This window comes from Lepidothrix coronata, unplaced genomic scaffold (assembly GCF_001604755.1).
Source record: "Lepidothrix coronata isolate B3197 unplaced genomic scaffold, Lepidothrix_coronata-1.0 Scaffold28, whole genome shotgun sequence".
Classification (NCBI taxonomy): domain Eukaryota; kingdom Metazoa; phylum Chordata; class Aves; order Passeriformes; family Pipridae; genus Lepidothrix; species Lepidothrix coronata.
In genome coordinates this window covers 5,850,815-5,866,734 of record NW_016690208.1, presented here as the reverse complement: position 1 = coordinate 5,866,734, position 15,920 = coordinate 5,850,815, and the positions used below count along the sequence as shown (strand labels likewise).

At 44.6% G+C, this 15,920-nt stretch overlaps 1 protein-coding gene and 1 long non-coding RNA gene across 13 annotated transcripts in view; one reads left to right on the top strand and one right to left on the bottom strand.

The window, feature by feature from the left end:
- Positions 1 to 9,387, top strand: part of STRBP (spermatid perinuclear RNA binding protein) — a 58,833-nt gene extending 49,446 nt beyond the window's left edge. For 5 of the 12 annotated variants that reach the window (XM_017809950.1, XM_017809957.1, XM_017809952.1 and 2 more), the window contains one exon: positions 9,115 to 9,387. In XM_017809950.1, the coding sequence (XP_017665439.1) occupies positions 9,115 to 9,269 (155 nt within the window). In that variant the 3' untranslated portion in view covers positions 9,270 to 9,387. Of the gene's footprint in view, positions 1 to 5; positions 71 to 347; positions 5,975 to 6,670; positions 6,725 to 9,114 lie in introns of those variants that run through there. The other 7 variants (XR_001873988.1, XR_001873987.1, XM_017809960.1 and 4 more) reach the window with 7 other exon arrangements.
- Positions 1 to 15,072, bottom strand: part of LOC108494932 — a 51,721-nt gene extending 36,649 nt beyond the window's left edge. Inside the window, exons 1-2 of the long non-coding RNA XR_001873989.1 lie at positions 14,986 to 15,072; positions 5,884 to 5,993 (exon numbers count right to left, since the gene is read on the bottom strand). This is a non-coding gene — a long non-coding RNA (uncharacterized LOC108494932). The remainder of the gene's footprint in view (positions 1 to 5,883; positions 5,994 to 14,985) is intronic.
- Positions 15,073 to 15,920: the final 848 nt, after the last annotated feature.

Sequence of the window (15,920 nt, the reverse complement as noted above, 5' to 3'; positions counted from 1 at the left end):
CATAGCCATATGCACTTGTATAAAATAAGCAGAAATGTAGTGACTGTAAGCTGAGATCCTGATATAAAAGGTAAGAGATTTTATTTTCAGCTTAAAGAATATTTTTATTGCTTTTTTTCTAAGAATCTCATATATCTGTGACAATCTTGTATATGGCGCGTTTTTATTATGTCTTGTTTAACTCGGTGTTTAAAGAGGTAATACATAGGTCTGAATCCCAACTTTGTATTTCTCAAGCCCAATTCAAATACCCCCAGTTAAGAAAGAAAATATTACCTAACACTTTTAAGACATTGTTTGGTTTTATCAACAGACTGTTCTCCTTCAAATATTTTTCTCTTGTGTAGCATAGAAAGCTGTACTGATACTGCTCTGTCAGGCACTGCATCCCCTGCATCCCTGGGGATACCTCTGGGTAGGTACCAAAGCCAGGCTCTGAAGGCCACACCTTGGTTCTGGGGATGTGGGATGGGTGACACTAACGAACCGATAACGAGAGAAATTATTTCCCTAAACTATTCAAGCTAAACTCCAAATTAAGAAGGAAGGACTTTGATGATATTACAGTTAAAATCTGCAGAGATCAAATTACATTAGGCCAAATTAATTCAGGAAGCAGCCAAGTTTGCTTCCCTCCCGCGGGTGCAGAGGAGGGGAGGAGGGCAGGCAGGCAGGGATTTATCTCTGCGTGAATCATTTGCTTAGCTGTGGTTTTCTACAGCTGGAAATCAGGATACAGCCATCCATAAATAATTGTTTTCAGTTCTGTAGTAAATGTTTTAACACATTTGACTTGGATTAAAATGGGTTTGGATTATGACCCATTGGTGCACATGATGTGTAGTTTTAAAATACTATTTTTTTTATTTGCCTTTTAAACCTTGCTTTATGCAAAGTTGCATAGTACAGAACTGCAGAAGTGCAGTACTTGCAGAACTTGAAGTTGCTGGAAACAACTCTTTTTATATAAAAATGCTTAAAAAATAAAAAAGCAAAAGGGAGCAAGTTGATGACGATGTAGCAGCATTTTAGGGTCTCGATTCAGTGATTAAAACATAAAAAACCCTGTGACTGATCACAGTTTATAACAGTATCAAGGAGACTTGGTACAGACTATCTGCATCAAAATTCAAGAGCAAATATAAACTGTTTGATTTTAATACTGAGCCATCAGATTCACTAAATGACTGTGTGTGTAGGTTATCCATAGCTCAGGACATGTGCACAGAATTACAGGCTGATAAAGAGCTGCTGCTCCTGTGGGCAGGAACCTGAGCTCGCAGGTGGCACCTGGGGAACTGAACTTGAGGAGCTGTTGCAGAGGCTGGCCCTGGCAGCACAAACCCCTTCACTGACACTTGCAGGACAGCTGATGAGCCATCAGAACGTCCTTCCCACTCGGGGGTGCAGGTTTCCATCTGTTATCTTCCAGGTACAAACTCGGGGCTGGGTCTGACACTCCCTTAAAACTGGGCTCATTTTTCATCCCACCCGGCCTGGCAGTGCTGATCCCAGAGCAGCAGCTGATCCCAGAGCAGCAGCTGCTGTGCCTCCTTCAGACAGGAGTTTAGATGCATTAAGGTGCATTATAATGAACTTCTCCTGAGTATTCCTTTCCTAACTGCTGTCAGCCTGACAAGCACTGTCCAGTTCAAGGACTGATAATAAACATCTTGCCGACTCTCATTTGATCTGCTTCTTCATGGACTGTGCTTGGCAGGTTAATCCATCTGTGTTTCTTTCCATCAGAATTGCTCTGACTGAATTTCCCTGTTTTTCTGCCATCATCCTTTTAACTCTTGCAATCCTAAGTATTCCACTCTCCTGCTGGTTTTTTTTAATTCTTTGTTAGATCTTTTTTCTCTAAATTTCTCTAAAACACTGTTGTTTGTAATGCAGTACTTATGTCTGAAATGTCCCCTTGCCTGTGCTGCCTCCCTTCACAGTCAGAGAGAACCTTTTCCTGACATGTGAAACAGGGTACTTAAGACTCCTGAATCCTGGGTTCTGCAGCCACTTGGAATCAGAGATCAGACCCAAGAGTGCAGGATTGCCTGGGAACCCCTCTCACTGAGCAAAATAGCCCCATGTATTGAAGGGTCACAGAGTAGGCTTGAAAACGCCTCCTGATGCTCTGGCATTTGAGAGAGCAGCCAAATTCTATCAGTAGGTTTTAACCTAACTGAAGTATCAGGCTATTATCTGATGAGTAATTTGGGTAACATCTGCTTCATCAGTGTTGCAACAAGCATGTTTTGCCACGGCAGACCTAGAAACTCTTTTTTGCACAATACTTGTGGGTTTCCTCTGAAAAGCCTCCTCACAGCAGCGTGGTTTGAAGTGCCTCTGCTGTGAGGTTGGAGGTCTGCATTAGGGCTCCTTTGTACTTCTGTGTGTGCCCAGCAGCCAAACACGTGCCCCCGGTTCCATGTGCTCTGTGCAGCTGCCAGGATCGCTGCCCATTCCACAGCACCTTCCCAGGGAAGCACAAATGTTATTTCACAGTTTGAATTTCTGGTTCACGGAAAAGAATTCTGAAGAAGTTCCTTTCAATTAGTACATCTATAAATAGGAGAGCAGGGAAAGTCTGTGCCTGTACACTACCCACCTCAACACTAGTTTTAGCTAACCAGATGATCGTGTGTATTTTGGGAGATGGTGTCTGGCACTTAAAGGATTAAAAGAAGCCGGAGATTTACAATAAGGACCTGACCTGTTTGATGTGTTATCTGTAGTGGAGGTGAATGGCACTGCTATTGACTTTGGAGTAACATCTGTGAGCTTTGGGGGTCTGCTTCAGTCCTACTTTACCAGCCACAGGAGATTCCTCCAGCCACGTTCTAACTAGAGGAGGTTTTAGAGTAACCAGACTGGTTTGGAGGGCTTGGCTGGCTCAAAGCATGGGCTGTGATGCTTCCTGCCATCGTGTCCTCTCTTTGCCAGTGCTTGCTGTCTTCCCTAAGCACACATTCAGGACTTGGAACATGGTGACCTTATTCCTGGGCGTGGTGCCAGGTGGATGGAGGGAGGCCAGCCCATGCTCATGAAGGGAATGTGGAACACGCGGCCTCGGTTGCCCAAGCAATTTCTGTTGGACACAGTGCCCAATCCAACCCTCACAAAGGCAATTTAGTGCCTGGGTAGGTGGTTCCTAATCTGTCTAATTTGCTGTCATGTAGCCAGTGTGAGCTAATTAGATGATTCAGCAATTGTCATGGCTCCCATTTAATGTGCTGTAAATGCTGCTGCCACAACTTTCTCTGCTGTTAAATACCTTTGCTTCTGTACTCTGTCCTCCTGCCCTGCCCTTCCTGATCACCTTTTGGTATCCCAGTAAATAGCTGATTCTCTCAAATGATGCAACTGTTACACAGAAGTGTCTAGATTCTTAAAAACTTTTAACCAGACTATGAAGCACTTCAAAGAAACTAGTTTTGCTACAAATATTTCAACTTATTCATGTGCCAGGGGACTATTTCTACTCATTTACAAAGATCTGAAAACTAGTCCAGGATCTCTGATCTCTGGAGACAAGGATTCTTTCTTTGAGAACACTTGCCTTCTAGTAGGAAAAAAAGATTTAAAGTGTGTCATACTCAATAGAAGACTGTGCCCTCAAGCCCCTGAAAGAACTTAATTGGGAAAAAGTGCACAAATCTAAAATTGAGGCTTTTTGCTTTCATTGAGCTACTGAGAATAATTTCCCTGACAACAAGTTCCTCAGATTATTAGGAAGTAGAAAATGCAGGAGGAGGTCCACGGAGATTTTTCAGCTAGTCTAGGAAAAAAAAATCTCCTATTTGTTGGCTGTTCAGCTATGGAACATCAAACTCTTGTCATTTCTTAATCTCCACAACAGCAATAAATGTGAGCAGCTTTAACGTGCCATCCCTGATCCAGTCCCAGCAATGCCCCAGGAGAGTGAGCCTGGCAGTCCCTGTCTGTTCAGTCACCAATTCCCTGAAATGAAGTGTCCCTTGCTTCATTTGTAATTCTGCATCTGCACTTCTGAGAGCCAGTCTAGAGGTGGGATTCCTGAACATCTCTCCAGATCTGTACAGATGAAGAGCAGGCAGACAAGACAGTACTTCAGTCTTTACTCAGACAAAATGGCAGGTTTCCCTCTCCACTTGTGCTTGGTGTGCCAAGATATGCTCACTCGGTATTAGAACTTCTCGCCTTTAGCTAAATTCTCAGTAGACAGCTGCCTGTTACTTAATCAAGGGAAAACTATGTCCCAGCTTCCCTGAGTTCCAAGTCACAGAAGCAGCTTACAAAAACAGCTCCTATTTCCGGTGGCTCTGGGAACAGCACAAGAACTCTGTGGCTGCAGATTCCTTTGGATACATGATGGGATGTGTAAACATGAAGTTCAGACTGTTGTTCTCAGTCGTGAAGCTGCCTAAGACCTCCCCTCTCTGGCATCAAAAGAATGAAAATGAGCTCTGTGCTGGGCTCACTGAGGAGCTCTGTTAGGAAGGACTGCTCTGTCTCAAAAAACAGTAACTCGGCTCCAGTGTTCAGCACACAGACCCTCTCGGGCTTCCTGCTGAATAATCTAGTGAAAAATGAGACACTTTATTGACTTGTTTAAAGCAAAGGGACAGTGTAGTTGAATCTGCTGTCTATACAACAGGAGACAGCTTGTCTAAGGGCTCATTGGGTTCATTCCACTCTCAGAGGAAATTCTGCTCAAGTCACTGTAGAGCAATTCATGGGAGAAACTGAATTCATGGGAGAAACTGGGCACAGAAGTCCTGGGCCTATGGACCATGGCAGCAGGTTCCCCTGCCCTTTCTTTGCAACACAAACCACATAAGCCAGTAGTGAAGTATTTGGCATTAAAAGAATTGTTACCATGAAGCTGTTTCATTACTTAACTCCAGAGTTATGTCTCCTTAGCTTTATTTGTGTCATCTAAATCCACACTTATTTATGTCCAGGTATCCTACAGCTCCTGACACATCTTCCTTCTTCCCATCCTGCTCACAATAATGGGACTGATTCACTTGTTGGTTTGTAACTGCCGTGTGAGATAACATAAAAGCACAAGTAGGACACATCTGCCTGTTCCTCTCTCCAGGGTCTCTTAGGAGAAAGGGTGCTCTTTCTGCCAGGCCTGTCTGATGCTGTGCAGGCAAGGCAGTGCTCCACTGTGAGTGGTAGGAGTTAGGTAAGAGAAAAGGTCATCACACAGTAAGATTTAAATAAAGTGGGGTTTTTCTCCAATTCCTGTGACTGCATGAAACATTCAGACCACGTGTTTTACCTTGATTTTTAAGAGGAGCTGAATGTCCAAAAGTGGTGTGTGGGGATGTGCAGTTCTAAAGCAGATCTCTGAATTTAGATGTTGTTTTATCTTGTATTTGGTGCCTTAACTCTGTACAATTTAAGGTCATATATACTATACCACAGGTAGTTTAGTAGTAATACTTGAAAAGAACCCATCAAGCCTAGTCTATAGAAACTCTTGCACAGACTGAAGCCTTCTCAGGGGGAGAGTACTCTTCCATGTTTAATTAATAATCTACCGATAAATTAGAGTTGTAAGAATGTAAGAGCATATAAAAATTTTAACCACAGAGACTGAATTTATCTGATTTCTAACTTCAAAGGTTTGGGGCAATAAGATAATTAAAGCTACAGTCTCTTCTATGCTGTGTAAGTAAACAGCATCAAAATGTTTTCTCACCAGCCTGAAGTGCATGTTTGTGAAAACCTCTGGACTGTTATCTCTACTAGAACAAATAACACTTAATTTTAAAAGGCATTAATTGAATGTAACTGGCTATCCTTCACTCATTAATACAGGGGAGCTGGAATGAGTAAGAGTCACAACTTATTTTTAACTGATTAAACTTCAGGCTCATTCCTGCCTCTTACCTGGATCTAGAAGCTCCAGCTGCCTTATGCTGCTCTGCAGTTCAGGAGGTGTAGTGCAGCTCCTGCTCGAACACAGCATTTCTGAACACTTCTGGTCCTGGCAGAATGCACTGCGGCGAGAGAGAGAGAAACACGGAAGTAGAGCGTCTTTCTCCAGTCTCAGGTAGAGCATCATAGATAGGAAGCTGGAGGGAAAGTTGCACTGCCTTTTCCAAGTCCATTAAGAGAGTCTGTGGTTTATGTCTGCTGTGGAAAACCAGCAGCTTTAGTGTTCTAAAAGCAGGGGCAGACGGTATTGCTTTTTCAATAGTTAGTAAGAAATAAGAGGTTTAAGCTATCCATACAGCTAAAAGCTGATAGTGATGTTGCTACAGGAGATTAATTTTTTTTTTCTGTTCAGAAATGAGTCCAGGATTGCAGGTTTTCCAGAGGAGGAACACGAGAAATCCAATCATCAAATTCTTTTTCTTGATGCAACCCTACCCAAAATAAGGAGGCAGCTGCAGGCAGTGTATAGAGCATGCAACTGAATTTTGGGAGGGAAAGGAATAATAGTAATTTCCCCCTAAAGGAATACTAGTTAGTTATTTCTAGAGTGCCCAGAGTATTCTAGACAAGCTGCCTTTACAAAAAGGAACAAGGCAACAAGGGAGAGCAGGCACTGCTCCCACAACTACCTGTTGTAATGTACCAGGTCACCAATACTGGTGTAACTAGTTATGACAAAGTAGGTTCATCTTACCAGCAAAACATATTTTGACATTCTATCCACTTCTATTTTTTTAAGCTAAAGGGGAGTTAATCATAGCACTCATCTGTTTCAAAGGGAGTAGAGCAGAAGGTAAGTTTTAACTTCATACTTCAAAGCTGCTATGAATAGATTAACAGTGTTCCATGGAAACAACCTGATATACTTCTTTATTTTCTTTGTGCTCCATTTCTGTGTTCTTGGAAAAGCACAAGCTTGTGTAAGCATAATCAATACAAAGTTACTCAGGGTACTGCATCATCCCAGCAGTGGACACTAACCACATCTTAAGTCAACAGGCACATATAAATCAAGCTTAATTAAGAGGAACAGGACATCTTGGCGAGTTTTGTTTTACTGCTGGCACTGCTACAATTTACTGATCTATGCATACCAAAATGTGTGTATTGCTGCACTCCCAACAGAACTGAGGGAGTTCTGTAAGGGCGTCCTGTAAACTCACAGTCAGTGTAGGAGAGGCAGTATTTATTCTTCTTTCATTATTTCCACAAAGAACTGTTTCTGAGCAGATGGAAAGTGATACTGCTCAAAGGAGAGTAATGGTGGGCTGGAGAACAGCATTCAGAGCAGTACAGCTTTTGAAGAGTTAGTGATCATATGAATTTAATTATGAAAATTCTGATTTGCTGTACAGATTATTTCCTGTGTTTTCAAATTCATATCACTGCTTCCCTGCTCAAAAATAACAGGATAAAGACAAGTGTAGTTTTCTAATAACATCTATCGCATGGAAATCCACATCCACTGGAGGAAAAGGGAGGCTGTACTGCAGAGAGCATGTTCAACTACAGAGCCATTCTCTGGGCAATGCTGCATAATTTAGGAGTGGGTAAACACGCCTTCAGGGACAACATGACACAGAGCAGATGGTTAAAACAAAAAAAGTCACAGAAAAAAGCCTCAAAGCTTTGTCCAGTCATACCTTCAGTGTTCCCTGCCAAAGGGACAGGTACGTTCACACGCGCTTAGTGAGTTACGTGTCAGGCATCACAAAGGTCCTTAAGGACAAACATTTTGGAGCCAGTCTCCTTTTGGACAGAAAAGGGAGGAAGTTGACTCTGTCTTCCAGTTCCAAGGTGCAGTGTCTTATTTCTAATCCTAACCCTAAGTCAATATTTATTGATCCAACTGACTAAGCTTTTTAGGCCGACCAGCTCTCTGCGAAGCAATTCTGTTCTCTTGAGCCTCTGCAGGGGCCAGTAACTGGTGCTTAACTACTGCTTCCACTGCGGAATGTCACCGTCCTCCAGCTGCCCCACAGCCAGGCTGGGACACTTGCACTTCTCAGAGAGCAACACTGCTGGGGTGGGGGCTCTCAAAAGCACTGAAGTACTACAGCAGAGCAAGTCCCAGTGGGCTGTGTGCTTTTTAAAGTCCTGTCTAGCTCTCAGTGACAAAGTTGAGCATGAAACCTGTGCTGCCAAATGTACCAGCCCCTTGCTGAGGAGGACATCGATGGGAAGCAGGCTTGGAAGTGGAGATTTTGAGGAAAGGCTGTCCTTTTCCAAATCCAGTCATAGGCTTTTTTTTTTTTAATGGTTGAGCTTCCACCCACCAAAAATCACCATCAATCAAATCAATTAAAATTGCTGCTAATTTGGGTTAAAATATCATCACCTTTGTATAACCCAAACCACCACCATCCATCCATCTAAATAATTCCTAAGCAAAGACTCCTCAGGAGGCAGAGCCCTTCTGACAGGAAATCTGGCAGTGCAGTATGATGTGACTTCTCTGATGACAATTCCTTCTCCAAGACAAGGAAAAGACAGAGGCAGTGCTTTGGGGCAGTGTTTCATGCTCAGCAAGTTTGTAGAGAGAGGGAATGCAATTCTATAAATCACTTGTACTGTATTTCTGTTTCTAGACTTGAATGAATTTCACTTTTCCTTTGTGGGTCAGCATAGTAAACGTTAAAGAAAAGATCTATTTTTCTAAATCTCTTTCACCAATAAAGGTCTGACCTGCAGCCAACAGATGGATTTATTTATCCATAGAGGATGGAGTGTTTATTTTTACACTAAGATTGGATATGGATTGAATACAAAGAAGTATGACCTTTAAACTATCTAAACCTTAAGTACTATGAATGAATTCCACAAATGAGTAATATGGTAGACAATTCAATCTTTCTTCCCAATAAATCTCTATCAAAAGAAGTTACCCAGAATTGAACTTCCAAATGAAGTACAAGAGATCCTTGTGGTCTAATTACAGACCACTTTGAAAATCCTTCAGTTTTCTCCCAATTTGTAATCAGTGAAGAACAATGATGACTGAACTATTCCTGACTATGATCTAAATAAAGAAATTTCAAATAAAGTAATTTGGCAACAACCGTAGCTATTTATAGCATTAAAAAAGTGATCTGAACATCCAAATCTTCTTAATTTGGAAGCAGTTGAGTGGGAAGAAAAATAACTGCACACTGAATTTTAAATTGAGCTGTCTCTACTCACTAGCCAAAAAAGCCTGCAAATGTCAAGGGAATGCTCTCTGTACATTCAGCTGCTTCCTCCCGTGCTGCTGTACCGTCCACTCGGCTTCATTTGGCTTCTGTGCCGTGGTTTGTACGCCACCACTGTTCCTGACTGTACACAACAGATCTGCACTGTAACCTCGGGTCATTTGCCACTGATTGTAACCCAGTGCTACAGACTTCTCTGTATAGAAACCAGAACCATGTCCCATTGCTTCCAATAGCTCCAATAAAGGCTTATCTCTGCAAACAGGAATCACGGCCTAATGATTGGGTTGGGGGTTTGGTTACAGAGAGGGAACTGGCTTTAAGGGATTTCTGAAGCCTGGGAAGCCAAACCACAGAGGTCCATGAACCTGAGTCTGAGTCAGGTAACAGGCTCAGCAGAAAGGGGAGACAGGCTCCTGAAGGCTGCAGTGTTAGCAGAGATGGAGATGTAAACAGAAGGCACATTTATGCTGGACCAAGCAGAATGCATTCCTTCACAGAGGTGAGAGTGAACAGAGCACACAGGACTGCAACTGTGCAAGGGCTGCTGCACACAACTACCTCTGGGGTTTGCCTTGGAAGCAGTTACAGAAAAGCCCAGAGAAAACTGTGATGAGATTAGCCAGGAAGGGAAAAAACCTGGGCAATTCCTAGTATTTAGCTAATCAGAAACACCGGATGTCTATTTTCTAAAAAGATGAACTCCCTGTACAAAGAACAAGTAAGGTTCTCTCAAACTTTTTTCTTATCCTGGAATATACAAAGTATGTCCAAGTGTCTAGAGTTACAAAACCCAGTTTTAGTCTTGAAGGGAAGCTAGAGAAGACATTTAACATATACTCTTACTGTTCTTAGAAGTGTATTTTCCAGTCTTGAAATGCTGAATTAAAGTCTGAGTGCAGAGGTCATTAATAAAATTTAGAAGAGATCAAACTTAAGGATTAAAAAGTGTTGTAAGCTGACTATAACAGAGAATGCTTTTAATAAAATGAGATGTCTGAAATCCCACAGCTCAGGGACTGGCCCAGGACTTGGTGTGAGACTCTCCCTCGACAGGACAGTGTGCAGCCAGCCCAGTCTGCTGGTGTGCTGCAAACAAGTCAGTTATGCACAGAGAACTGAGACCAACACATCTCTTAAAATTCAGAGCTGTATCAAATATTTAGCAAGTAAGATCCACAAAGAATTGAACAGGCAGTTAAAAAAACATCATTAACACTTGGCTGAAACTGAAGTTTTACCTTCTGTATCAGCATAATGCCAACCTATGCACATGCCTACTGTCAGCTGGTTTACCAAGAGGCCATTCCGAAAGCTCCCTTGGGATTATCATCTCGGAGGTGCTGAGAAGGCCAACAGCTCTTCAGCAGCAGCCTGGCAACTGCTGGTCAGTGGAACGAGCTGGGCCCACTCCAGGAGCTGGCGGGCATTCTGTGGCCTGGCAGGAATGGAAGAGGGGCTGACAAGGGAGTGATGCCCAGGAGTCACACAATACTGGGGCTGGATTGATAAAGGAGGTTGGCACATCCTTCTTTGTTCACTGTGAAAATGCCTGACATCTCCCACAGCTTTACTCCTGCCCTGCTGTAGCTAAGCTCAGTTTGCCCAGGCAGTGACAGGGTGTCTTGCTTGGGAGAACAGGGAAACTGTGAGCTGTGGCCCCTTGACCTCCCCTCACCCCTCCAAACCAACATATACCCACGTCCATCTACTTTCTCTGGGTAACCTGCAGTGCCTCTCACTAGGAATCTGCACGTGAATGCACACAGTGAAATCTGCAGCAGAAAGCTCCTTCAGCATTTTCAGGCCCTCCCCAACACTGCTTGACCACTCCAACCCCATCCCTTGCTGGCACGGCACTGAAGGGATCCATGCAGAAGGAACCATCTGCTTAACAAGCAGGATGCCCAGTTTACCTTGCTGCAATCAACATCACCTTGGAAAAGTGATAACACAGGAAGCAGGAAAAAAATATTTATTGACTGATGTCTAAGTAACAAGCCAGCTTGTAACTTCCAACTGCTGCATCTATAAACCTGCCCAAAACAGCACCCCTCTTTCTGCCAGAAGAGAAGTGACACCTCACTTAATCGCTCACGACATTGTGCTGACTTTGGGGGTTTGCTGCAGGATTGAGTTCCAGCAAGTCAGCTAGAAAGACTCCTTTTCTTTCCCATTTGCTAAGCTGTAAATTATCCTTCTCTTTTGTGACCCCAATCCTTGGTACAATCAACTGAAAGTAACTGGAGCTGCCACTGCTTTCAGGGCCCTAAATTCATCTTCAGTTTGGGCTATATGTTCCAGCACAGTTATTTGCAAAGCTGTAAAAGGCCTGAGTGTATTCTTGTTACAGTTACAACAAAAGGCCCTTTCTGCTCCAGGCACCAACATGGGGCAAAAACCTAAAAAGGCCTCTGGATCTCAAAAAAAGGATCACATACCCTGCACAAATAACACTTTCCTCATCCCCTTGGTGGCACACACCAAAGGTGGCATTTCCTGCTCACAGTAAAGGCAGGCTCAGCTCTCTGCTGGTTATGATTTATTCAAAGAGTTGTTTTTTTTTTTTTAAATCTGGGTAACTTTGGATTACAGTAGAAGAGGGAAGGCTAAACCAGGGCAAGATGACAAACTACAGCTCAGTAAATCCAATTATGTTGCCCTGCAAAGCAGTTCCACAGAAACTCCTATACTGCCAATACTGCAGGTCTTGAGGTAGCCACAGGATTCCTGCATCCAGCACAAAGCAGACACGTGGACAGGGGGCTGAGCTGCACAGGTCACTTACCCTGGGTTTAATGAACAATGTCATTTTGAGAAAGATGCTGTTACATGTTGAAAACGTGCAACTTCTTCTGTCTGTACATTAAACTGTTCTCACTGAGATCAAATGAATGATGACTTGAATAGAATTTAGAACTTGTCAGTTATACTAATTAGTGGCCTCCTCACTCTGTCACAGAAATGACCAGCACCTGTAAATTCTAAAGACATTCAGAGTCCAGGCTGCTGAGGAAGTGGTGGCCCCTGAAACCAGGCTATTCCTGCAGTTCTGAGGCTGGGGGCACCCAGGAGCTCTAGTTTGCTGTTCGTGTCTGCAGCAGCAGCCACGGCATCCATAATTCACAGCAGTCTGCACAGGCTCCCACAGCCCCTCTGGCTGTGGGTTTGCACTGTACCACACTAAAATCACCTCAGGGAGACGCACAGTTGTCATCACACAGAAACACCATCCTTCCCCCTCCGTGCTAGACAAGATCTTGTTCCCCGAGTGATTCCCTGGGGGATTATGCAGCAGTCCTACCATGTCCTGGGTAAGCAGAGAGCTCAGATACACATTGCTCTGTAAGTCACCAGCCTTCATCCTCCTCCTCTTTTCCACCCATTCTCTCTGGTGTGTATTAAATTACTGTAAAACCACTTCTTTAAATGAGCATAAACATTCAGGACACAGAAGGCATTAAGCTGCTTCCCTTTTTTCTTGTCAGCCAAGAACTGTGCCAAAACCACATTGGTTTGAGGGGTGTTCTTCAAAGAACCAGTAAACCCCCTTTGCTTACGCTGTGACAGCTGACAGTGGCACAGTACTGTCTCATCTCAGAGGGTCCTTCACTACCTTTTCTCAGACACAGCAATCGAATAAAATCTGCACAGCAGTTTTCTTTTCCCTGCGGGGCATAAACTGACCAGCCAGATTAGTAAACCCCATATCAAGAGTTATTCCAGTGTCCCCTCCCTAGCAGCTTTTCTGACTGGCTCCAGGGCTCCCCTCTACCCTGGATGTGACAGCTCCCTGCACGAACAGACGCTCACAGCAGGGAGTTTAAACACACAGCTTGGATGTTTTCATGGCACACGCTAACTGTGCTCGGCATGGGGAGGGCTCCTGCTCAGAGCTGGCAGCCTGCGAGTCTCTCATCACTTCTGCACCTTCTGGAGCCTCAGAGCCCACAGTGGCTGCCATTCCATCTGAAGCACAGCAGCACCTTCCTAAAAATCGCAGCTTCTGCCACACAAGCTGTTGATGAAGGTGGACCTCTGTGACACCACAACTGACCCAGCCTGCTGCCCTCCATAAAACAACCTGCACTTGGAATCCTCATCACCTCCAGTGACCGCCAGGGCCACACTTAAACCACACACCAAGGGCCTTTAAGGTGAGATCATGAGAGAGCAAGAGAACAACTAAGGTCACATCACCTCCAACTGTAACTCAAGCCATTAAAGCTGATTAAAAAATACTTTTGCCCTAACATTTTAATCAACATGCACTATAAGACTTCTGTATTCTGAAAAACTTCCATGATGTGATAAACTTTCGCTATGAAGTTTGCTACACCTCATATCTCAACCGATGTTAGTAAACCAAGAGAGGATAAGAAACTTACCAGTACTTTAAGCCAAGTTCAAGATGTATTAGAAACACATCCCATAGATTTACTGCCAACACATTTCAATTTTACTACACTTCCTCTCAGCAGATCGTTTTTGCACAAGGACATAACTTTCAGATCAGATTCACAAAATGGAATGTTCTCGTTTTGTAATTACTTCAGGAATCGCTCAGATTGTAGATTCTGGATTTGTTAAAAGGAAATGATGGTTCACACACACAGGTTTTGGTAAATGCTGGGCATTTCTGGCTGGATGCTACTTGGCATCCTGACAGATTCTTTATTAGTTCATTACTTGAATCACCTAACTGCTGAATTTTATTGGAATAGATTTTAGCTCCCTAAAAGTACAGAGAACATTTAATTTCACATTAAGAGTTTGTTCACTGAAGATGATTTCTGCTATTTAACACTGCTCTTTAGAAGTCTTGCAGGGTGCAGGACTTTTACAGTGCCATCTGCGGCAATTTCATCTATGCCAATTTGGGCCAAAACAAGTAGAACAATTACTCAATTAAAATTACAAGATATTTCACAAAATTGGTGAGCAAACTGCTTCTGCAGTCCTCAGGAGGAGATCAGATAAACCACATTCTTCTCCTGTTACTTCAAGAACAAAAAAGTTCTATTTAAAATAGTGTTTACCCTCTGTATTTGTATGCATTATGTGTGTAAACCTATAAACTATAGTTGTATTTTTTTCTACACTCACTAATTACTGCACAGAAATAGCATCCCTTTACACATCTGCCCAAGCATGACCTCAGTGATTCTAAGATTTACCAAAGTGGGTTTATTTTTCCTTATTTGAGCTTTCGGTACTCCCAGCATTGCAACACAACCAGCACTCAGCACAGCCTGTACCAGGCAGGAGCCCGTGAATTCCCTTAACCAGCAGCCAGTGGTGTTACTGGCTTCTCATCAAGCAGGGTCTCCACGGGGGGAACAGCCCACGGCAGCCACTCACCACATTACACATCAAACAGCTCCACTTTATTAGCCCTCACAGCCCATTTCAAAGCTTTCCAGCTTTGGGGGGTCCTCAGCTCAGCTCTCAGCACAGACCTGCACCCGTGACAGGGTGACATGAACATCACCCACCTCCTGCTGAAATGGTGCTGCTGCACGGGCAGAACCCACCAGCTTCCTCAGCCTGAGGGGCCTGAGGGCGTCTGCAAGGGGGGAAAGCAATTTAAATCCCGTGCAAATCCAGGGAAAATTTCACATCTTCTCCACAAGGGCCATTAACACCCTCCAAGTTCTGCACAGATTTCCCCCGAAGTATCACCCATCTCCAGCAGTTAATGGTTTGATCTAAAGCTCTGCTGTTGTCTCGTGCCCTGGCGCTTTCCTGACACCCACAGACTCTGGAAGAGCTTTGTGAGGATCCCCGCGATCCCCTCACGAGGCACCGCCCCGCCCAAAAGCCTCTGCTCTCCTCCAGCCCGGCAGCAGTGTGCCCCGCTCCGCACCTCCTTCCCGCCGGCCAGCCCATGCCTGCGCCCTTTCCGCGGCCCTCACAGCAAACAAAATGGCGCCGCACCTCGACTCCCACGGCCCTCACAGCGAACAAAGGGTGCCGCTCCCGTGCCACCGGCTCCCATTGGCCGTTCCTGCTGCCAATCACCGCGCCAGCCTATCAGACCTCGCCGCGGGCTCGTGCGCCCCGCCCCCGGGCGGGAGGTGGGAGCCGTGAGGGCGCTGAGGCGGCGGCCGCCCTGAGCCGGGCGGGGGTTCGCGAAGCCTCAGGGTTGGAGTGGTTTGTTCAGGCTACACCGGCCTGAGATAGTCACACGCATGTCGCACTTCAGTGTCAGCTCTGTTCCACTCACCCCTCTTCAGGAAGAACTTAGAGCACCATGAGGGAACACTTGACTTCAATGCTACACCCATAAAACCTGGCTCCTGAGCAGGGCCCTCGTGCTCGCCCGTTTGTCCTGCCATCCCTGTACTCCCTGCAACTCTGTGGACACAGTATCCTAAGAAAATGCCCGCAGCCCCGGATTCCACTGCCCTCTTCATTAGCATGCTGAAAACGCAGCAAACCAAACCCTCATTCCTCAAAGTCATTAGGACATGCAGCAGTAAAGTCTAGCAAAGCCCTGAAGGCTTTTGTACGTAGAGACCTTGATTGTCTTCGGTAATACAGAAGGAAAAATACCACACAATAAAAAAAAATGGAGGAAAAAGGAGAAAAAATAAAATAGAAAGCAATCCCTAGTGTGTCCAGTGGTGGCTCCTTTATTTAGTTTAGAAGGACCCTCAGCTGAGTTTGTTGGCTCACACGAGGTTCCCTGATCCATCAGGGCACCGGCACAAGCCCTGGTGATCCACCCGCAGTGTTGTCCCCGCTCCCACCCAGGGCTGGAAAACCTCCCTGGATTAAGCTCTTAATGTTCGGCACCTC